Source organism: Guillardia theta (genome assembly GCF_000315625.1).
Source record: "Guillardia theta CCMP2712 unplaced genomic scaffold GUITHscaffold_51, whole genome shotgun sequence".
Classification (NCBI taxonomy): domain Eukaryota; class Cryptophyceae; order Pyrenomonadales; family Geminigeraceae; genus Guillardia; species Guillardia theta.
In genome coordinates, this window is record NW_005434623.1 from 112391 (window position 1) to 131498 (window position 19108).

A 19108-nucleotide genomic window follows, 5' to 3' on the forward strand; every position below is an offset into this window, starting at 1 on the left:
CAGAATCATGAGACTCGGAGGGTAGTCAGATACTGTGGGTAGTAGGTGACTCGGAAGTGAACTATTGCAAACTTGAAACTCTGACCGGGGTCATGGCCGGCGGTCATGATGGGCTGACTCAGTGAGGGGGGGTGGGGTAGTAGTGACAGGGGCCCCGAGTTCTCATCCGAGTGATCATTGGTCAACTTTAGGCAAACGGCACAACATCTGAAAGTTGTAACAGATTACTCAAAGTTAAGTTAAAAATCAGTACGAGGACCGGACACTGAATCATGGCAAGTGACACGGTGCCACGGTGACTATCACAGAGTCACGGTCAAGTGCGGCCGCCAGCCTGAGGGCGCCTCGGAGTGAGTCGGAGCCTCGGAGCCTGGATCGACCCCCCCGGGCCTTCAGCCTGGCAGTGGGCCAGTGGCATGGATGAACTTCGGAACGGCGCGGCCGTCACCCGGCGGGCCGGGCGGCCGGATTACTGAGGCTCCCCGGGCCCAGGACCGGGTGACCCGGCCGGGCGGCCCGCGGGGCCCGGCCGTACAGCCCGGCGCCGCCCCGGCCCGCCGCCGCGGCCCGGGGCCCGGGCCCGCCACTGGCATCGTGACCGTCGGACTCACCGGGGGTCCCGCGGCCGCACCCGCCGTGACCGTCCGACTGGCCGTCGGACTCCGAGCGGAGCAGTCCCGGTCCGAAGGCGCCGGACACGGTCCGTCGCCGTGGCCCGGAGGCCGCAAGTTCGGCGCGGCGCGGCCGGCGGGGCCGGCGCACGGCGCCGTGCCGCCCCCGGGCCGGCCGGGCTCCGATGACTGAGGGCCCGGCCCGACGCAAGTTGCCAGGCTGCCGCCGGCGCAGCCCGTCACCGTCGCGGCCAGTCCGATTGTCGGAGCACGGGTCTGCGGCACGCAGGCCGCCGGGGCCGGGGCAGGCTCGGAGCCTCGGCGGAGTCACCGCCGTTCGTCAAGTTAACGGTTCCGAGACTCACTCCCGGGTGTCCCGGCGATCGGAGCCGCAGTACTACGGTACCGTAGTACTACCCGCCGGCCGGGTCGGACCGTGGCAGCCTGCCAGGGCAGTACGGTAGGCTACGGTCGGTGAACTTCAGGCTTCGGAACTGAACTTTGGAACGCACGACTGTGGCCGGGTAAAGACTCGAAGATCGGACCGGTATACTGACTCAGTGAACCGCAACTTCAAGGCTAGTACGGTAGGCTCAGTTTAGGCTCGGCGGCTGCGGGGGCAGTCACGTCGGAGTACGCCGCCGGGCCATTGGGGCGGCGGGCTCTCGGAGTCACAGCGACGGTCCCGCCGACTCAGTCCGTGACTCGTGTGATGCGGCTCAGCGGGGGGCTCACTTAAGGGATTGAGTCTTGGATATCTTGGGGAAGAAGCTTTTGCCTCTGCATCCAGCCTTGATCAGAGCTTCGACCCACTTGTCCCGAGACCTGCTCGTCTTGCAGAAGAAGTAGATCTCGGAATCCGTCAAGTACTCTCCTGCTGAACACAGTCCGATAGCAAACATGTGGGGTTTCTCAAGGTGGCTTGTGACATATGCCTCCTCCAGCAAAATGTACCCCATCTCCGATGCAAGGTAGTTGCCATGGAAGATACCGAGAGTCATCTTTCCTTGATGTCTTCGGATCATGCATCGCACCTTGACCCCCTTCTGGGAAGGCCCATTCTCGTGCATCTCTAGTATACCGTGCACACCTTCGCACTCGCATCGTAGAGACGAAGAATGACTGTGAGAAGAGTTCTTGGAGGCAACGTCACTCTTCATCGCTGAAGGGAACGACTGGTTGCACGCACAATTCTTGTTGGGGATGCTGAAGGTCTTGGGGTCACCAATCGCCTCTGAGAGATCTTTGAAGGACTCCAAAAGCTGAACATGGTTGATGTATTGCTTTGGAGTTGTGTTTGGAGATCTGTAGCTCAGAAAGGAGCTCTGGAGCATAGTCCTAAAGCGGGAGAACTCTTCAATCTCCGAGGCTCTCGCGTCCATTGTAGCCTTGTCATGTGAAGCATGAAAGCTTTCGTTCCCATGCTCCTTGGTTGCCGTCTTCTCATCTTCCAAGTGTGAAGCATGCTCCTCGGATTCTTGCACCGTTTCTCTCTCGATTTCAAGAGAGTCTGAGCTGAGTTTGACCTCCTGAGTCGAGGGTGATCTTTGGATATCTGACATCCAAATCTTGATCATGTCTTGTACTGTACGATGTTCTCTCAGTTCCTATTCAGGCTCAACAATCTGTTGACACTGTTCGAGAGGCAAATCTCTGCATCAAATCCTCTTACGTCCGATCGGCAAAACTCTACGTTGTTGCAATCTCGATGCCTTTGGATCGACTGTGAAGCTTTCTGCGCAACCACACTTCAACCTAGAAAGCAGGTCATCAGCATTGCTGGATTCTCGCATCATCAAACAAAGAATTTTAGTGCAAACATTGTGGTCCTATGCATCAGACGGCATGCTACATTCGTGTATAGCGCAATCATTCCTCAAAAACAACTTTTGTTCGATTTGATGAATCTTGCGAAGCACTACATTGTCGAGCTCTTTCGCGCACTCATCATCCATTCATCTTCTCGACTAACAACCTGATCTACTATCTCTTTCTGATTTGTCCTTAACACCTTGCTACCCTCTAGTGTGTCTCGTTGAATCGTGTAGTCCTCCCCCCTTATCGCCCTCCCTCTCCCCCTTATCTCCTCCATCCTGCCCCCGCCAAGGGCTCCTGCGCTCGGCCTTCCCTTGCGGGGAAATCCCACTGTCAATCGCATCCCTCCTAAACCCCTACCCCAAACTTTCCTCCTGTCCAATCTTTCCCCTCCAATCAAGCCCAATGCTCTGCATTCTCTCAATTGAGCTCCGATAGATTTGAGTCATCCTTCCCTCCTAACGCTCAGAGCTTCCTTTCTACCACCAGGGGTGGGTGGGCAGGGGATTTCCCTTTCTCTTTTTTTCCCTTTTTATAATTGTAGAGCACACCCTACCCCCTGTAATACCCACAGAAGTACCGGTCCTGAATTAACACCGAAAGAGATTCGAACCTGGAGCATAACCCATGTGTTGAGATTTTGCTCGCACTATCTACCACCCACCCCATTGAAAGCCCTTAGCAGTACCCCACCAACCAGATTGATCACACCCCCACCCTCTTTTCACTAGTCTGCAGTCCGGGTACTCCCCCCTATTTCAGGCTACGTCTATCGACCAGGACCCACCCCCTCTGTTTTTATTCTTTTTGCCGGACCCCTACTATCATGGTCGGGCGTGTGATGATCGTTAGCCTCCGCCAGCATCTATTGATCACCACAATGACCCCACCCCCTCCCCACCCGACCTCATAGCCTATAAAAGCATTGAGCTCATAAGGGCGCTAACTTAAAAAGGGTTATACTTCACGAAAAAAAAAGAGGCGCATTTTATTACTGTTGTAGGACGTATTTACTGGTACAAAAGGACTGTACCGGATATCCAGAGATTCCACTCAAGTTCCACGACAATCATGGTACACATGCCTGGTACAAATTTGTACCAGGTCTTTCACACTTAGCCATTTCGGCGTTGCTTTCATGGCGGATCGTTGCGGTTGCGCATTCGCCTTGGTCAGGTACTTGTGGGCGTCGGAACACCTCCTCACCCATCACATGACCCCTGAATCCAGGCTCCCGATCTTCCCTCCAAGTATCAAGACGACAGCTCAAATTCAAGGTTGACTTGCCTTTGAAGTCCGATAGTGCTCAAGTCGCACATGCTGGCTTTGCTCATGGTTTGACTGTCCCGTCTCGGACTTGCACTGAACCGTCACAGCCTTGCACTCCAGTGTGCAGACAATTCACTGATGGTGGTGGGAACGTTGTCATCACGTTGTCATCACTCATCAATATGCAGCATCTAGATGTGGTCAATGCCAAAGAAGTAACATCTCTCCAATCATGATAAACCCCTGAGCTTCAAACTCCATTTCACCCCTCATTCGCCCCCATGATCATGAATCTGTACCTCATTTGCCCCCATGATCATGAACCTGTAACACCTGACGATATGCATTACTGTGGAATATGGTTGACACGCAACGTTCCTTTTGGAACATAACTGACCCTGAATCCAGCTTGGCATCAGTGCATGAAAATCCATAATGCCGTACATGACAATATGCACTCCACAGATCATGTTTAGCTTGTCATCAAGACAGTGATTCATGCGAATGTCTCCTCCATCACCATCCATCACCAACATGCCAGATGGCAGCTGATGCCACGGCATCTCACAACCTCAACTCCAACAAAGCATACTCCGGCATCCCTTCCCTGTCACATTATCCACCATCCCCTTGATTTGCAGTGCAGTATGATACCTGATCAACTGCATTGTCTGTTGCTCTCATTGTCATCATCATCCCAAAAAGTACCCTTGAGTATATCACAACCTACCATCGCTTTGGCATCGTAGCGAGACTCATTCTTTCCAACATTCCATTTCCACATGAGGGCTTAACACAGATGTATCAACTCAACAATGATTTCATTCAGGAACGAACTGTAAATTCTCTACACTACGTGCTCTGGAGAATGTCTGCATACGTCCTTTGTCCACTCTCACTATTTCTATTCGCCTCTACCTGATGGTCTTCAACTGCCAGTGACATCTCAATACGAACCTGCTGGCGATATTCCACCAAGTGCTTGTAGTATGTGATGTATGAGTATTGCGAGTACCTCTTTCTCTGTGCCATCGCCGTCCATGCATCATCTCCGTACGCCCTTTCCACTAGCGTACGGAAACCTGTTCTGTAACACTGACAGAAGTTGTGAGGCATAATCCCCTCATTTCCTTGCAGTACTCCTTGCTCTCGGCATATATTTTCCACCATGGTCATCACAAGATATGCTTTGTATACATTCTTCCTCGTGTTCTCATCCTTCACGTCTGCGGAGAAAGGAACCTGACTGAGGTGCTTTAAGGGCCGAATCCTCCTCACTTGTCCTTCCACGATGACATCTTGCCCCAAATTCCACCACATGAACATATTTCGAACTCTGCACCGCAAAGGAAATCGCCAAGCCAACGGGACCATGTGTCTGCCAGGCCCCCATCCTTCCCATTCGAAGTCATCCCCTCCAACTTGTATCTCACCGTTGCCATCATCCCCCAGTCCTGGTGATGAAACCAGCACCGCATTCCTCTCCGGTGTCCCCTCCCTGCTCACTTCTGCACCTTCCTCCGATTCACTCTCATTCAATCTTCCATTCGAGTCAGCATCTGCCATCACGTTGCTCACCCCATGTGCCATCATGACATGGCCTGCTCCACCCAGTACCATCTGTCGCATAGCTTCACCCACGGCGGCCTGCACCTGCTCCCCTATATTGCCCATCTGCTGCACCTGTTGTCCTATATTGGCAACCTGTTGCATGACGATGCGGAAAGCATCTGTGAAGTCCATGCTTCCAGATGTAACCTGCCCTCCACTGGGACCTCGTACATCCCTCATCCATCCAGCAACAAAACCTAAATTCGTTCGCAGTTCGTCCCTGATCACAGTTTTGAAATCGTCAAACTTGTGGTCCAGTTCTTTCATCTTCTCCTCGATTACCTTCATCTTCTCATCCATCTTCCCCTCCATTACCTTCATCTTCTCATCCATCTTCCCCTCCATTACCTTCATCTTCTCATCCATCTTCTCCTCGATTACCTTCATCTCCTCCTTGATGGCATCTCGCACTTCAACCCTCATCTCTTTCATGCCTTTCAATATTTCTGTCTTGGTTGGAGTACCACTAGCTGACATGCCGCAATCGGTACACCTGTGCGAAGACACGATGATATGCTCTCGCAAGGACATCAGCCTTGCCATACTGCCTTGTCCAAACATTCCGAACATCGGCATGCCCCATATGTCATCGTTGCTGTGCGGAAACCATTCCTGTAGAGTTGGAAGGTGCCATAAGATACTTGCAAGGAAGAAGCGGATACACTTTTGAAATCCTGCCGGGAAACTGCCGTAACCTGATATGAACCTCTCCCATCCGATCTCTTCTATTTGCTTCAATCCTTCCGTTGTGAAGTGGGGTGGAAGTACAGCAAAGTCTGCCGTTCCGCTGTCGTTGCCAGCAAGAATCCTGCCTGCGAACTGGTCTCCACCCGTTCCACCAAGGATATAGCGATCCTGCGTCTCTCCTGCCACATTTTTACTTGTTATCCCTGTTCCGCGATTTCATAGCACACATACCTATCTTCCAGTTGGCTCGGATATACACTGTTGGAGCTCCTGGCAACAGTCCTGTCACTAACAACCGGCTGACAAACAGCACTGCAAGTCGCACCGGGACCATCCATCATACCCAGCAAATGGGTGATTCCTCCCTTCCGCAATGAATGTGTACCAGCATTGTCCAGGTTGCCATGCTGGTCGTTTGCAGCTTGCGATGCCATGCGTTGCATGAGTTGAGCGTACCTCTGTTTCTGATCCCGCCCCATCAGCAGCTTGTTTCCCTCCCTGGCAAGGAAGACGCCTCGAGTGGCAAAGGTGTACAAAGCAAGAGTGAGGACTGGACATATCTCTGGATTGTGGGGTGCGGCAAAAAGATGCTTGATCCTGGTGCTTTTCAAGTCAGTCCCAATCCCGGCTTGGTCAGTTTTCGTGCGCAAAAGCACTACTTTCATGTAATCATTCTCCCAATCAAAATGCTGCAGATGCAAGATGTCAAGGCTCTCACTCCTGCAGATGAGATTCCACATGAGACATGTGCATGTCCATCCAAATATCCACGTGTCTCCGGGTGCTGTACTGCCTCGACGAGGTTTCACGTTCCTAAACATTCTGCACAGGCAGATATACTCATCCATGCTTATCCCCGTTCTGCCTTCATGAATGCGCATGACTCCTCGAGATTTCTTCTCTGTAACTACTTTCGTGTAAGACTTCATGCAACGGTCCAACACCTCGTCTATACACATTGCTGCTTCTCCTTCTGGCATGTCCCTAGCTACAAATTCCATGTGTCTACATTGGTACAGGTACTTCAACGCGCTTTTGTACCCTCGTATCGTAGACACTGCTACTGTCGGTTTGTCCGCTGCATTGGTTACAAAATTCACGTCTTCAACGCCAGTCACTCCCACTACCAATTCAACATCATTGCTGGTGGCGCCTGCTTGTTCACCTTCAACGTCATCATCCATCTCATCATCATGTTCATCTTCATACGAAGCATGCGCCTGTGATGGACCTGCTTCCTCTTCGGCTTCATCATCGACTTCCATGTCATCGCCATTGATCTGCATATTTGGGTGAGTGCCCTTCTTCATGCGCTTCGCTTTTGATTGCTTGATCTTGTCCCTGACCCGCTCCTTTTGCGACAAATAACCGAAGAATGCTACTAATGCATCGTATGGCAATGGCAAAATAAGGTCGTCCAAGGTTTCATTCAGAGCTGCATGATATCGTGGGTGAGACCTGAAAAAAGCTATGATAGCATGAATGCGGTATGCGTAGTTCCTCTGCGTACTAAGACTGACCACTTTTGACTGCAATTCTCGAAATGCCTGGATGTTCAAATCAAGTCCCCCTGAACCAATGACTCTGCGATCCTGGAAGACACGCAATAATTCTTCGTCAGTGCGAGCACTGACCCGCCGTTTATTCGAAGGTGTTCTTTGAGTCACGGTGTTGTTATGGGCTCCTTGGTTGCATTGCCCACAATAGTTCATATCATCTGTGCCTTTCAGAGTACTAGCACAAAGATGATGAAAGGGTTTGTTGCAATACTGGCAGACTTTCAACTGAGCCTCAGGTTGCCCTCGCATAACACATGAGGCTTCATACAAGCATGTCTGCCCAGCCGGTGCCGACATTGTTTGCCACGATGCAAACGTTCTCCGTGACTCGATATGTATACTTGCAATTGTGGTGGAATCTGTGAGATTCTGTGTCCCTGGCAGGGTTCACTCTGATGATTGTGATAGCAACGAGGAAAGATGCCCAGTCTTCCCCTTGTTTGATCGCTTCGGCTTCTACAATGGCAAGTGGGGTGCATCCACACCCGGTAGTGTGCGACCCCATGGCTTGCCGACCAGCAATATCTCCCGGCTGTACCCCTTAGTACCCTATGGGATTGAGTGTCAGTAAACGGGTGCTGTGGTACCCTACCCATCTTGCGATGTAACGTATACCACCCCCCACCCATCTCCAGGCTTTCGTGCTCTACATTACTTCTTAAATTAAAATTGTTATGTGTCACTACTCGTAGTACTTAACGTTGTACCAAAGTCTTGCAATTTAAAATTTGAATGTAGAAGTTGTAAAAATTTCGCTCCATTGATTGGCTAAATCGTGCAGATAGCTGTGCGAAAGAATTGGGTTTTGAAGGACCGGGTCATTTGTCACATTTTAAATCTCCCCTCACCTGCGCCCTTTTTTTTGCTTGATTTTTGAGTTCAAATTTAAGGCCACCAAATAAATAACCGTTGTCTATAACATTTTTGAATAAATCAATACATGTTTTTTTTTGGGTTTTTCCTCGCGCCCTAGCGCCCAACATAAACTACTGGCACTAGGCGTGTTCGGTACGCCAATTACAGGTGGAATGCTGGTACATCAAAAAATTGAGTAAATCAAATATGGGACCTCGGACCCAGAATTGCAAATTCAAAAGTTGGTGGAATACACCCACAATTGCATTTCCACCGACTATTGAAACGAGAGCTTTTCGAATTAATGTACCATGAAATTGTTGTACCAGAGGCAATTTAATGTACGATGAATAATTTGTACCAGAGGCCAATTTGATGTACCGCGAGCTTACAACGCGAATTTAATTTGAATTTCTTGTATTCACCAATCGCGCGCGCATCAACCATGCAGCAACCTATGCAGGCTGAAGATCCCCACGGCGCTCCACTACGTGTTGGAGCAGGCGATGAAGAACCTAATGCAGTAGGCGTGGGAGAGCCATCTGAACTGTCCCATGCGGCCATGCAATTCAAGGGGGATGGGGAACAGCGCATGGTAGAGATCATCAAATGTGTCATGCAATACAACGATGGTGCCATATTTGAATGGGGGAAGAAGGAGAAGACGCTGAAGGAGGCTCAGGAGGCGCTCAACGGGCATCCTGTGTTTGCAGGGCAGCTGAAGTTGAACACCTTGAAGGACAAATGTAATTGGCGTACCGAACACGCCTACTGCGTCCCCCCACTGATTGGTCTCGGTTCCGGTCATGATTCAAAATTTCAATATTCATTGACCCTGACATCTACTGTCAAAGTTTACCCATGATTTCCGACCGGCGAGGCTCTGAGCCGCTGAGCCGCCCGGCCCGGCCCGGCGGTGCCACCGGCCGGGCCGGGCAGTGGGCCGCGCCGGGCCGCTGAGTGAAGTCCGAGAAAGTACTGTTACTTAACTTTGAGTAAAGTTCCAGGTTCTGGACTACCGCCGGGCTGCCCGGGGCCGGGCCGATCAGGCAAGTAACGAACTAATCTTGATTGATATCGGTAGCTCCGCCGTGACCAACGGCCGCCGACAGCCTGAGCCATCGGAGCCTCCTCATCGGCCAGGCTGAGGACCTACGGCAGCATGACGGGGATGAGGATGAGGATGAGGATGAGGATGACGATGACGATGAGGATGACGATGACGATGACGATGACGATGACGATGAAGCAAACAGTCATGATGAACCTGCCCGGAAGCTAACGACTGAACTTGGGAGAAGAGACTCGATCATCCGATCCGTTCGTGATAGACCTGCGATATGACAAGAGTGCGGAGGAAGCGAGAAGAGCATGTTAGAGCTCCTGTGCGGTGAGTGAAACATGCGAATCTCTTGATGGTACCCTCCTAGAGGTCCCAGCGAGAGTTGGGGACAGGGGGAAGAGCCCGGACTCTTGCTCCAGCATGTCACTGTTATTATCTCATTGCTGCTGTTGCCATCAGCAGAATGTCTCCTCACCGTGCTCGTTGCTGTCTTTGATCGTCTTGCCGTGAGAGTTGAGGTGGTGTGTGTCTGAACGACTTGGAGCAGACCGACGACTCCCCCAGAGCTCCGACAGGCTCTGGGTGTAGGAGAGAAGGGACAGCGGGAGGAGTTTGCGAGAAAGATCCTGCAGGATGTGATGGCAGAAGAGAGCCGCCGTTCCTCTCGAAGCAGCAGGCGGGAGGTACTTGCAAACACGAGAATCACTGCAAGGATTGAACATCCTTCTACAGGACGTTCAGCGGTCAGAGTCAGCGATGAGTTACTATGGTGTTGACGATGCTTGTATCTTGGAAGCAACTGACGGCCAACGCCAGGCCATGAGCAAAGCTTGTCGATGGAGTCGTTGCATTTGAGGAATGTAAGAGTGTCTGTGACGACTTCTCTTGCTCTCTTTCTGCCGTCTGACATGGCCGCAGATCGATTCGGCTCGAAGTCACCCGGACTTCCGCTCCTCGTCTCCTCTTGCCATGTCGCAACGGGTAAGTCTTGAGGCGGTGAGCTGATGGTTGAAAGTGAGTCGCGTGCCACAGCCGCACACGTCAAGAACTGTCGCTGTCTCCTTCTACGACGAGAAGTTGGAGGTAGAAGATCAAGGTTTGCGCCTGAACGTCCTCCATTCTCATTGTCACCCTATGTGTGTTCTGCAAAGATCCAAGTCACATGGACGACGAGTTCTTCATCACCTCAACAAAGTTTCACGAGGAGCAATCGCAGCAGCCCAACTCACACCTGAGGTGGTCCTCGCCATGATCGCGTTCCACTGACTCGCTGCAAGTGCTCCGCAACATGAGCATCATGATGGCGCCAACCACCTGCAGCACCGCCCTCTCCCCTCCGTGGTGTCTTGTGTCTGCATCACGTTGTGACCGTGCAAGGCTGACCGTTGCCCTTGGACCAGGTCAAGGAGCTTCTCCCTCACTACATGGACCAGACGCCAACGGGGCGGCAGGAAGCAGCTCTTAAGGTCCTGCAGCCCCCTCCTCCCGCCTGTCTCTCACTACCCGCAGACACGAGAGATGAAAGGAGCAGAAAGGATCCTGTCATATTACGCTAAAGTCTGCTGACATGTAAGTGTTGGTCGCCTCTGACGGCCTGACTCAGCCGGGGTTGCCATGGACGGCAGCGACGAAGCAAGCAAGGTTCCTGCAGCGAGTGGAGAGAGCAAGAGAGGCAAGAGGAGCACCCGATCCCGCAGCTCCCTGCTCACCTGCTCCCAGAGTTGCTCTGAGCTCTCCAACAAGCTCGAGTCCGAAATCATCCGGTCCTCTCAGCAAGACACGCAAGAGCAGCAGAGCCTGCGCTTTCGCATCTCCAAGGTACAAGCCAGCTCCTCTTCTCTTCGTCTCCTCAGTCTCGCCAGCAACTGGACAATGAGAGCAAGCACCTTGAGCGCAGCATCGACGTTAGCCATGGCCGGATCGCCATCTACCCTGCCTCAGCGGCAGCTTCGAGGTTTGACCAGGAGGAAGAGAGAGGAGGAGGAGAGTGGGAGGAGGAGAGAGGAGAAGGAGAAAGAGAGAGGAAGTGAGAGGAGAAGGAGAAGGAGAAGGAGAAAGAGAGAGCAGGGGGAGGAGATAAAAGAGAAGTTACAAGTAAGCAGGGTGAACTATGAGTCGGGCCTCTCATGGGCGCCAACAAGCATCCCCTGGAGGAAGGATCCCCTGTCAGGGGAATGGATCCGGGTAGACAAGCAGAGCTTCTGGGGTGGAGGTGAGAGCTATGGCACCTGTTGCTTCCCTCTTACGCTTCTCACAGGCTACCACGTGGCTCGACCGAGAACAACAGATGAGCCTTTTGTACAGTTGGATGCAAATTCCGTGAAGACCATCGTCAACCCGGTCTGCCTCTCCTGCTCCTGCTTCTCTTCCTACTCCTGCTTCTCTCCCTGCTCCTGCTTCTCTTCCTACTCCTGCTTCTCTCCCTGCTCCTGCTTCTCCTCGTTCCCCTCCTTCTACCCTCACAACCGTGTTTGCTGCAGGTTCTCCGCCATATCCGACCGCCCAAGTAAGGACTAGACAGGCATCGCTTCTTCTCGTGACGTGAAGGCAGGAGGCTCGAGGAGAAGGAGCGATCTCTCCGCAGCAAGGTGGGCGGAGGCTTCGGCATGAGGTGATGCATCTTGCTAGTCCATCTCGTGACCTCCTGGCAGCGCCGTCGCCTCCTTGGGCGACCCGCGACCGACGCCCAGCAGGTCGCATGTCCTCGCACCTTCGCGCGACTCTGACGGTAGTGCAGGCCTGCGCTGGAACGAGGGCTCTTCTTGCTGCCACAGTGAGAACAGAACTGTCCTCCTGCTGCTGCTGCTGCTGCTGCTGCCCGTGCTCCTGTGACCCGCACGCTTGTCCTGATAGTGTCATTTATTTGATTCTCACCTTTCCTCTGTAATTAAATCTCTACAACCATCTCCTCCTCGCCACCATGAGGACGTACTCGCCTCAGATGTCGAGCATGCTCCCTCCCTTTGGTGACTCGTCCAGCTCCGACTCATCACTTTCATCCTGCACCAGCCGCATGAGCAACAAGGGGGACGAGAAAGACAGCAGACACCTCCATGTCGTCGTCGTATAGCCCGTCTGGGATCATCCTGCAATCTCTTGTCAGCGCTAGAGGACATCGGAGCTCGGTTGTCACATGCTGTTTTTGTCGTCCAGCGAGTCATCGTACATCCCGCAATTCTTGAGGTTGCTCCTTGGGAGGAGCATGAGGATACAGGACTTCACACTGACGTCTCACCTTGTCATGTCCAGCCATGAGCTGTAGTACATATGCATATTCTCGTCGGTGACCTGAACAGCACTCCGTCAACGGTTCTCCGAGCAGCCCAGAGGCTCCTCGCACCCGCACGATCGGTCTTGAGACATCGACAGAAAGAGCAAGAAGATCCACGGGAGGCATACGGGTACGCGTTCTCCGATCGAAGAAAGTCACCTGCCCCCCACCAACTGTCAATTCGCTCCCTCCCTTTCCCTTCTTGCCCTTCCTCCCCCTTCATGTCCTTCCTTTTCCCGTCCTCCACTCACAGTGCCAAGGTTGCGCAGGGTGGCGTGTTCTCCCTCATACCTGCGTGCACGAGTGAGCACCGGGGATACATCACAGTCTCAGGAATCAAGAGCATGCGTGAGCAAACATCGCAAGGTGTCGTGACTGATCTTACCGCGCCAGGTCTTCCAGGTTCATGAAGTTGCTGTCTGACTCCTGCACGCATTCTCAGACTTCAGCCACCATCTTCTCCTGCTCACCTCATCTGCATCGTTGTCGTAGTTGAGTAGCTGCGCGGGGGTCGGCCTTCCAAAAATGCTGCTACACAATGGTTAGACAGGACAGGCTAGTGAAGTTGCAGAGGGGCAATGTGTGGAGGGAGGAGGGAGGGAGGGAGGGAGGGAGGGGTCAGAAGATCCGGATGAGATTGGAAGGCTCGACCCTTTAAAGGAGCTAGAGGAGTAACATGCAGGATGGACTTACCCTGCCCCAATAGTATAAGGTGCTTGTACTATAGTAGACATTGAGAAGAAGATTTGGGTTTTTGATGGAAACCTGACAGCACAGTCATTGCTTGCTCATCGGTGAGGTCTCAATGCTGTTAGAAAGCGATCATTGGCATGGAATTCTACATGAATAGAGGCAGCGTTGTTTCAGGAGTTAGCTGGCCAATGTTTCGGCAGCGAAAGACTCGACATCAGGTGTTGAAAAAGAGAATCGTCATATATAGAGCACCAAGAGCATTCGAGGTAGATGATGAACAAGGGGAGACTACAGAGCACGTTGAGTGAAAGAAGCTGGTGCATGAGCTCTCAGACAAGAAGGTCAAGAACTTTGGTTGGTTTCTGGCCTCTGGACTCCTTGAGCTGCTCGAAAAGATGGGGGAGAGGATGGAGGTTCAATGGAAGGAGGGATGGAGGGATGGAGAAGCAGAAGGAAGGAGGGAGCGGGAACGGGGATAGGAGGAGGGAGGAGGAGGGGAAAGCGGCGGAAGCAGACGAAGAGTGGCATGGGACTCTGCATGAGAGTTGTGGGTTGAAGAGTGACACCTTCATCGAAACAAAAACTAAATTTTCCTCACCCTACCCTTCCAATTACGTTATTATACCACTTCAAAGTACCCCTCATTCAAAAACACCTCAAAAAAGAATGTTTCAATACCAGAATTTGAAACAGCTAAAATTTGTTCACTTGTCGGTTCTCTACTCCAAAATGATTCAAATTGGACGGGTGGGGACAGTGGTAGAAGGGGGGTGGTCTAGTTGGTATGGGTGTCCTAAAGATCTTTGTGCACAAGTACCCGTGCATTTTACTTCAAAAACAATGGTCCTTTGAAGTATTGTACCTACCCCTACCCCTCTGCGTAATGGACCTGTATGTCATGTTACACCACCCCTTCGGAGATGGAAAGACGCAAAGATACCGGTGGTTTTTCCTCCTGTAGTCATGTTGGGAGGGTAGAGGTACTTGACAAGGAACCTCATGATCCACAGGGTACTCGCCTCTCGATGATTAGTAGGGGTACTTTGAAGTCACTTGATGGGTAGTGGTCAATTTCACAGTGGTATAACCGGCTCCAATGGTGGATAGGGGTGATCAAGCACCGGTGGTACCCCGTCCCTTGGGTCAACAAAATGGATCGGCCGGGGATCCGGGGGTAGGGTACTGAGAAGGGTAGGGTAGGGATATGGGGGTGGGTCATGGTACCGCTGGCTGTGAAAAATAGACCGAGATACCAAAAAATCAGAGATGGTAGGGTGCTTGGATCTATGGTTCCTGGAAGGGGTAGTATGAACTAATGAGTGAAAGGGTGGGTATTTTACCTAGTAACATGCATAACTTAGATGGGTAGGGGGTCCTGGAAGCGTTTAATCTCAGGGTGGGGTTATTTTATTGTGTGCAGGGGTACACCCTGACAAAAAAAACGCCGTCCTTTTACAACGGTACAGCACACAATGTGACGATTAAAATTACTCAACTGTGACTCTACTGGGCCAGGCTCAGTCACCAGGCTGGCCCCGAGACGGCGGCTCGGACCGGACCGCAGCCGTGAGCGGCCGGCCGGGCCGGGCGCGGCCCGCTGCACGGTACGGCCGTCCGCCGCGGCGCGTACGGTACTACAGTAAGTTTTTGGTACTAAGCCCCTTTTACTCCGAGGCTCTGTGATCGCCGCAGTGTCAGGGTCAAGCAGCCTCCCGCAGTCTACCGTAGCAGTACCGTACTGTGAGTCGGACGCCGCCGGCGTCCGAGGGTTGTCATGACCGTCGACCGTCGGACCGTGCCCCAGGCACTCTCGAAGGCTGACACCGAGGGTCGGACCCGGCTGCAGGCGGCGGCCGGCCGGCACGCTTGCGCCGGCGGCCAGTGTGACAGTGTCGGCGCCGGGCCCGCGGCGGCCCCGGGCCGCCCGAGTCCGACGGTCCGCGGCCGGCCCGTGCCGGGCTGTGACTCCGACACTGAGTCAGGGCAGGCTCCGCCGGGTCCGGCGTGTCTGCCGAGTCCCCCGGCTCTATACTGTTGTGCAGCAACGACAGCATGTGAACAGCGGCTACGCGGCAGCCCCGCCGCCCCGCCGACCGCGAGATCGAGTCGGCTTCTTTCGGAGAGCTTTACAGTGTGGGGCAAGTTGAGCCTATCTTCAGGGCGGCGATTTTTACAGTGGTGTCACGAGATGTATACCTTGCGGAGATCAGAGAAGTCATAAGTATCGCCAGACTTGGGGCATGTGACTTGACCCTTCCAAAGAAAGCAGTCAAACCAGAGTTAATGCAGGGGAAGAAGCAGCCAAGGAGGAGGTACCATGTTGGATGCCGCCATGTCCATAAGCGCCTGGGTGCTGTACACGTTGCCATTGGGAAGCGCCATAGGACTGCAAGCTAGCATCAGCTGAGAAGTGTAGAGACCTGGTTGGGCTGGGTTGGATGGGGACGAAGGAGGGAGGAGGGAGGAGGGAGGAGGGAGGAGGGAGGAGGGAGGAGGGAGGAGGGAGGAGGGAGGAGGGAGGGGCGATGAGGGAGGAGGGAGGAGGGGTGGGGAGTGAGGGAGAAGGGAGGAGGATAGCCGGTGATCGACTCTGACTCACGGGTTGTGCTCATTCATGATCGCCCCGCTTATGCTGCAGACGAGAGTTGAGTGCATGTGATGCTAATTGCATTAGTCAGGACATGATGGGTACACCAGAAAGCGAGAATAGGGGAGGAGGATGAGGAGGAGGAGGAGGAGGAGGAGGAGGAGAAAGAGTGAGGACGGGTCAATAGCAAAGTATAGACGGGCGGGGGGAGAGAGGAATCTTGAAAACGAGAGCAGAGAGGGAAAGAGCTAGGGAGAGAGGCATAGAGGAGGGGAGAAAGACCGCAATAGGGAGATCCTGAGCAATCTGAGCAAGGACGGGATGACAGACGGGGCATCCGCTGTTTGGCTCGGGGTCCTGATGAGGAGAGGTGAGCAAGAGCGATGGACGGATAGGAGAAGAGTACTTCGACACAACGAGTTGTCTTGAGACAAGTCAGACCTGCTTGGAGAGTAATCATCAGCAGGGACTGCAAGGAATGTCAGAGTGCAGGGATGAACGGGGTTGACGCAAAAGTTCCTGGGAGGATATCGCGTTGAGAAGGCAAAGCTCCTTCTTGAACTGTTTGGCAAGTTCTATCCTCCTCTCATTCTCAAACAATCCTTTGTAGGGCTGGACCTGAACCCCAACACTCAGCTCACACTCAAATCCCAGCAACTCATCACATCTGTGTCTCTCTGGAACGCCAGGATTGCCATGTACCTTCACAACCTCTCAGATCACAGTGGAAGGGCTGGGAGCTAGGAGATACTTCTTAATGGTCACAAAGTTTTCCTTGCAAGAAGGCCCGAGGTGCTTCCTAGCATACTGCACCGCCTCCTGTGAACAAGAGATGAGAAGAAATAGGACAAGTGGTTGACGTGAACCTGTACGGCTTCTTTACGCACCAGCTCCACAAAAGCTTGTAATCGAAGTTGAAACTCAAGGTTTGACTGTTGAAAACCAACGAGCACCCCAGATGTCAACAGGCGATTACATTTATTTCACACCATCACCTTTGATTTTTTTAGCTTCGTCTTGTTTGCTTGGCACCATTTTATGGCTAAGATCGTGTGAGATGATGGGAGACAGCAGCCTTTCACAGTCATCATCTGTGAGCTCACCTGGACTGCAGTCCCCTTCCAGGAGAGCAGCAAGAATAGGGGCTGCCTGAACAGAAGTTTTTACCAACAGCATCCAAAGTAACAAGCGCAGGACCTCCTTGTACATGTCTAGATCGACAAATCTCTCGAGGTTCTCCTCCTGTTGCCATCATCTCAGCATCATTGTTCTGGCTCGAGCATCATAACAAAGAGATAACATGTCCACCTTGATAATCATAGACGCAGTCTCCAGCATCCCAAACCTTGCGAGGTGATCTGCAAGAAATCTGTCCAACCGCTTGTTCTCCTTTCTACGAAGTGGGATGAGTGAAGGGAAGTCGAGCTAACGATCACGTCACATAGCGCATCGAGTATCGTCGACATGTTCTTGATTTTCTCTGCCATGAGATCATCAGCAACTTCATCACCATCCAACAGCATTGATGAGGATGTAGGAATGAGGAAGAAGAGGGCAAAACAAAGGTAAGAGTCGCAGCCAAGTGCCGCCTCCCAATCACCTCAGCAGGTGAAGCCTCGCTTCCATATGTTCCAATTTTGTATCTTCCTCCTACAGCTCAGTCACATCCTTCCCCTACATTGCAGCACATCCTTCACCTTGTCCACGTCCTCCAGCTTCCGTTTCAAGACCTGTATCCGTCCAACCAGCCTTGAAGGCCTCAGGGCATGCGGGAGTTCAGCGTGCAAGACAGGGCACACCTTGAGAGCTCTGTGCCTGCAACGTCTTTGCTTGGCTTTCCTTTCTTCAAGTCTAGGGGAGCCCGAAAAGATGTCATTCTGATGCCATGAATGATGCTGCCGCTGCACCTGCCAAGACCGATGCGATCATTTCAAGCTCCTTGGTCACAAGCTTTTGCTGATTCTTGGCAACCCTGGAAGATTGAGAGTAAGGAGTCGAAGATGGATGAGACTTTAAACCTGTTCATATTCTCTAACGCGTTCTTGATCAAGGCATTCTCCACATAGTTGCCTGTTCACTTCTGGTCATGTGGACCTTCAACCAACAAGCATTCTGGTCAACCATGGCTGTCGTGCGGCATTGTCCTCCTCCAACCACACAACTCCTGCCGACCCAGCATCATGTCTTGAACGGAAACAGACCGTATCATATCAATCTATCACTTCCTCGAAATTTGCAAGAGTTGTGCCCGCAACAAGGAAAGTTTGATGGCCATGGATGTCAATGCCCATTCCTCTCCTCTCCTCTCCTCTCCTCTCCCCTCTCCTCCTCTCAGTCATCTCTCTCCTTCCTCTCTCCCTTTTCCAGATCCTTTCTGTCTCCCTCGTTCTCCCAGTCCTCGCTTCTCGATTCAGCATAATCTCTTCCCCAAAGCATCACTTCTGGACCTCCACCCCTTCAGAATGTGAAGGTGCCTTCATATCACCAGGTGTTTTCACCTATAAAGTACCGGTACTGGGACCACCCACCCATTGCAATATTGTAATGCGTCGCCAAGGTGATCCGAGAAAGATGGTAGACCTGTTGGTCATTGAGAACCTGGAAAGATGGCAGACCTCAGATAGAAAGAGTTTGAAAGCTATTTGAAAGGTACCACCCAGAGTGAACCCAAACTTCTCTGCTATTTAGGTGGGTGGGGGTACTGACCTGTCATCCGCATGGCAGGGGTTGGTGGTAGTGATGATACCCTCATTTTCCTATTACCTTGATCAGAGAATACAGGACCATCATAGGGCAACCTTTCTAGCAAGGCTAACTTGGAAGAAGCAAGGGGGTGGGGTAGTCTCACTGAAACCTGCCAGTCTGGCGGGAGTTGGAAGACTGGGCGAAATGCTGAAAGGTAAGGAGTGCGAACGAGGAACTCAAGAAGCTATGGGAGAGTCGCCGCATGTGCGACAAGACCTTGCACTTGAGAAGACCGTGAGAATGCTCTAGAACCTCCGAGGAGAGAACTTGGGCTGAGAGAGGTGAACAAGATGACCAGCAGGAGGACTAGGAGGCAGAACCTGATAGGGCAGCGATAAAATT

At 52.5% G+C, this 19108-nt stretch overlaps 6 protein-coding genes across 6 annotated transcripts; 1 reads left to right on the forward strand and 5 right to left on the reverse strand.

The window, feature by feature from the left end:
- Positions 1 to 1342: 1342 nt before the first annotated feature.
- GUITHDRAFT_141041 (hypothetical protein) lies at positions 1343 to 2188 on the reverse strand (the record flags this gene model as incomplete). The annotated part of the gene is made up of 1 exon (XM_005829542.1): positions 1343 to 2188. The coding sequence occupies one exon, from the start codon at positions 2186 to 2188 to the stop codon at positions 1343 to 1345; it is 846 nt and encodes a 281-aa protein (XP_005829599.1).
- A 2311-nt stretch (positions 2189 to 4499) lies between these two features.
- Positions 4500 to 5298, reverse strand: GUITHDRAFT_153489 (hypothetical protein). The gene is made up of 2 exons (XM_005829543.1): positions 4884 to 5298; positions 4500 to 4655 (listed from the first exon to the last, which is right to left on the reverse strand). Exons 1-2 carry the CDS (start codon positions 5286 to 5288, stop codon positions 4548 to 4550), a joined length of 513 nt encoding a protein of 170 aa, XP_005829600.1. The 5' UTR covers positions 5289 to 5298; the 3' UTR covers positions 4500 to 4547.
- Positions 5299 to 5640: 342 nt separating this feature from the next.
- Positions 5641 to 6444, reverse strand: GUITHDRAFT_153490 (hypothetical protein; the record flags this gene model as incomplete). The annotated part of the gene is made up of 3 exons (XM_005829544.1): positions 6319 to 6444; positions 6225 to 6263; positions 5641 to 6172 (listed from the first exon to the last, which is right to left on the reverse strand). Coding segments are annotated over exons 1-3 (680 nt in total), but the record flags the coding sequence as incomplete, so codon positions are not given.
- Positions 6445 to 9747: 3303 nt separating this feature from the next.
- On the forward strand, positions 9748 to 12247 carry GUITHDRAFT_141042 (hypothetical protein; the record flags this gene model as incomplete). Its single annotated transcript, XM_005829545.1, has 17 exons — positions 9748 to 9797; positions 10018 to 10153; positions 10203 to 10239; positions 10287 to 10330; positions 10389 to 10451; positions 10503 to 10566; positions 10622 to 10706; positions 10748 to 10811; positions 10871 to 10936; positions 11190 to 11288; positions 11324 to 11424; positions 11573 to 11682; positions 11728 to 11810; positions 11951 to 11976; positions 12022 to 12081; positions 12122 to 12163; positions 12208 to 12247. The coding sequence occupies 17 exons, from the start codon at positions 9748 to 9750 to the stop codon at positions 12245 to 12247; spliced, it is 1170 nt and encodes a 389-aa protein (XP_005829602.1).
- Positions 12248 to 12315: 68 nt separating this feature from the next.
- Positions 12316 to 13508, reverse strand: GUITHDRAFT_153492 (hypothetical protein). The gene is made up of 9 exons (XM_005829546.1): positions 13435 to 13508; positions 13212 to 13272; positions 13127 to 13167; positions 12993 to 13032; positions 12811 to 12900; positions 12706 to 12758; positions 12604 to 12660; positions 12520 to 12556; positions 12316 to 12470 (listed from the first exon to the last, which is right to left on the reverse strand). The coding sequence occupies exons 1-9, from the start codon at positions 13473 to 13475 to the stop codon at positions 12408 to 12410; spliced, it is 483 nt and encodes a 160-aa protein (XP_005829603.1). The 5' UTR covers positions 13476 to 13508; the 3' UTR covers positions 12316 to 12407.
- Positions 13509 to 15615: 2107 nt separating this feature from the next.
- GUITHDRAFT_111306 (hypothetical protein) lies at positions 15616 to 18203 on the reverse strand (the record flags this gene model as incomplete). Its single annotated transcript, XM_005829547.1, has 18 exons — positions 15616 to 15687; positions 15751 to 15820; positions 16034 to 16095; positions 16304 to 16378; positions 16428 to 16490; positions 16663 to 16723; positions 16773 to 16840; positions 16888 to 16953; positions 17054 to 17170; positions 17219 to 17263; positions 17330 to 17414; positions 17463 to 17501; positions 17622 to 17671; positions 17719 to 17770; positions 17821 to 17872; positions 17929 to 17993; positions 18040 to 18091; positions 18143 to 18203. The coding sequence occupies 18 exons, from the start codon at positions 18201 to 18203 to the stop codon at positions 15616 to 15618; spliced, it is 1155 nt and encodes a 384-aa protein (XP_005829604.1).
- Between the last annotated feature and the right edge of the window lie 905 nt (positions 18204 to 19108).

Bases quoted from the DNA above. Each gene is read 5' to 3' on its own strand.
- GUITHDRAFT_153489 (XM_005829543.1), bottom strand. From the start codon at position 5,288: ATGATGGCACATGGGGTGAGCAACGTGATGGCAGATGCTGACTCGAAT. The intron at 4,656-4,883 runs GCATATCTTGTG...GAATATCGCCAG, and splicing joins CGAGGAAGAATGTATACAAA to CAGGTTCGTATTGAGATGTC.
- GUITHDRAFT_153492 (XM_005829546.1), bottom strand. From the start codon at position 13,475: ATGTCTACTATAGTACAAGCACCTTATACTATTGGGGCAGG. The intron at 13,168-13,211 runs GTGAGCAGGAGA...GAATGCGTGCAG, and splicing joins ACGACAACGATGCAGATGAG to GAGTCAGACAGCAACTTCAT. The intron at 12,557-12,603 runs GTGACAACCGAG...AAGAGATTGCAG, and splicing joins CTGGACGACAAAAACAGCAT to GATGATCCCAGACGGGCTAT.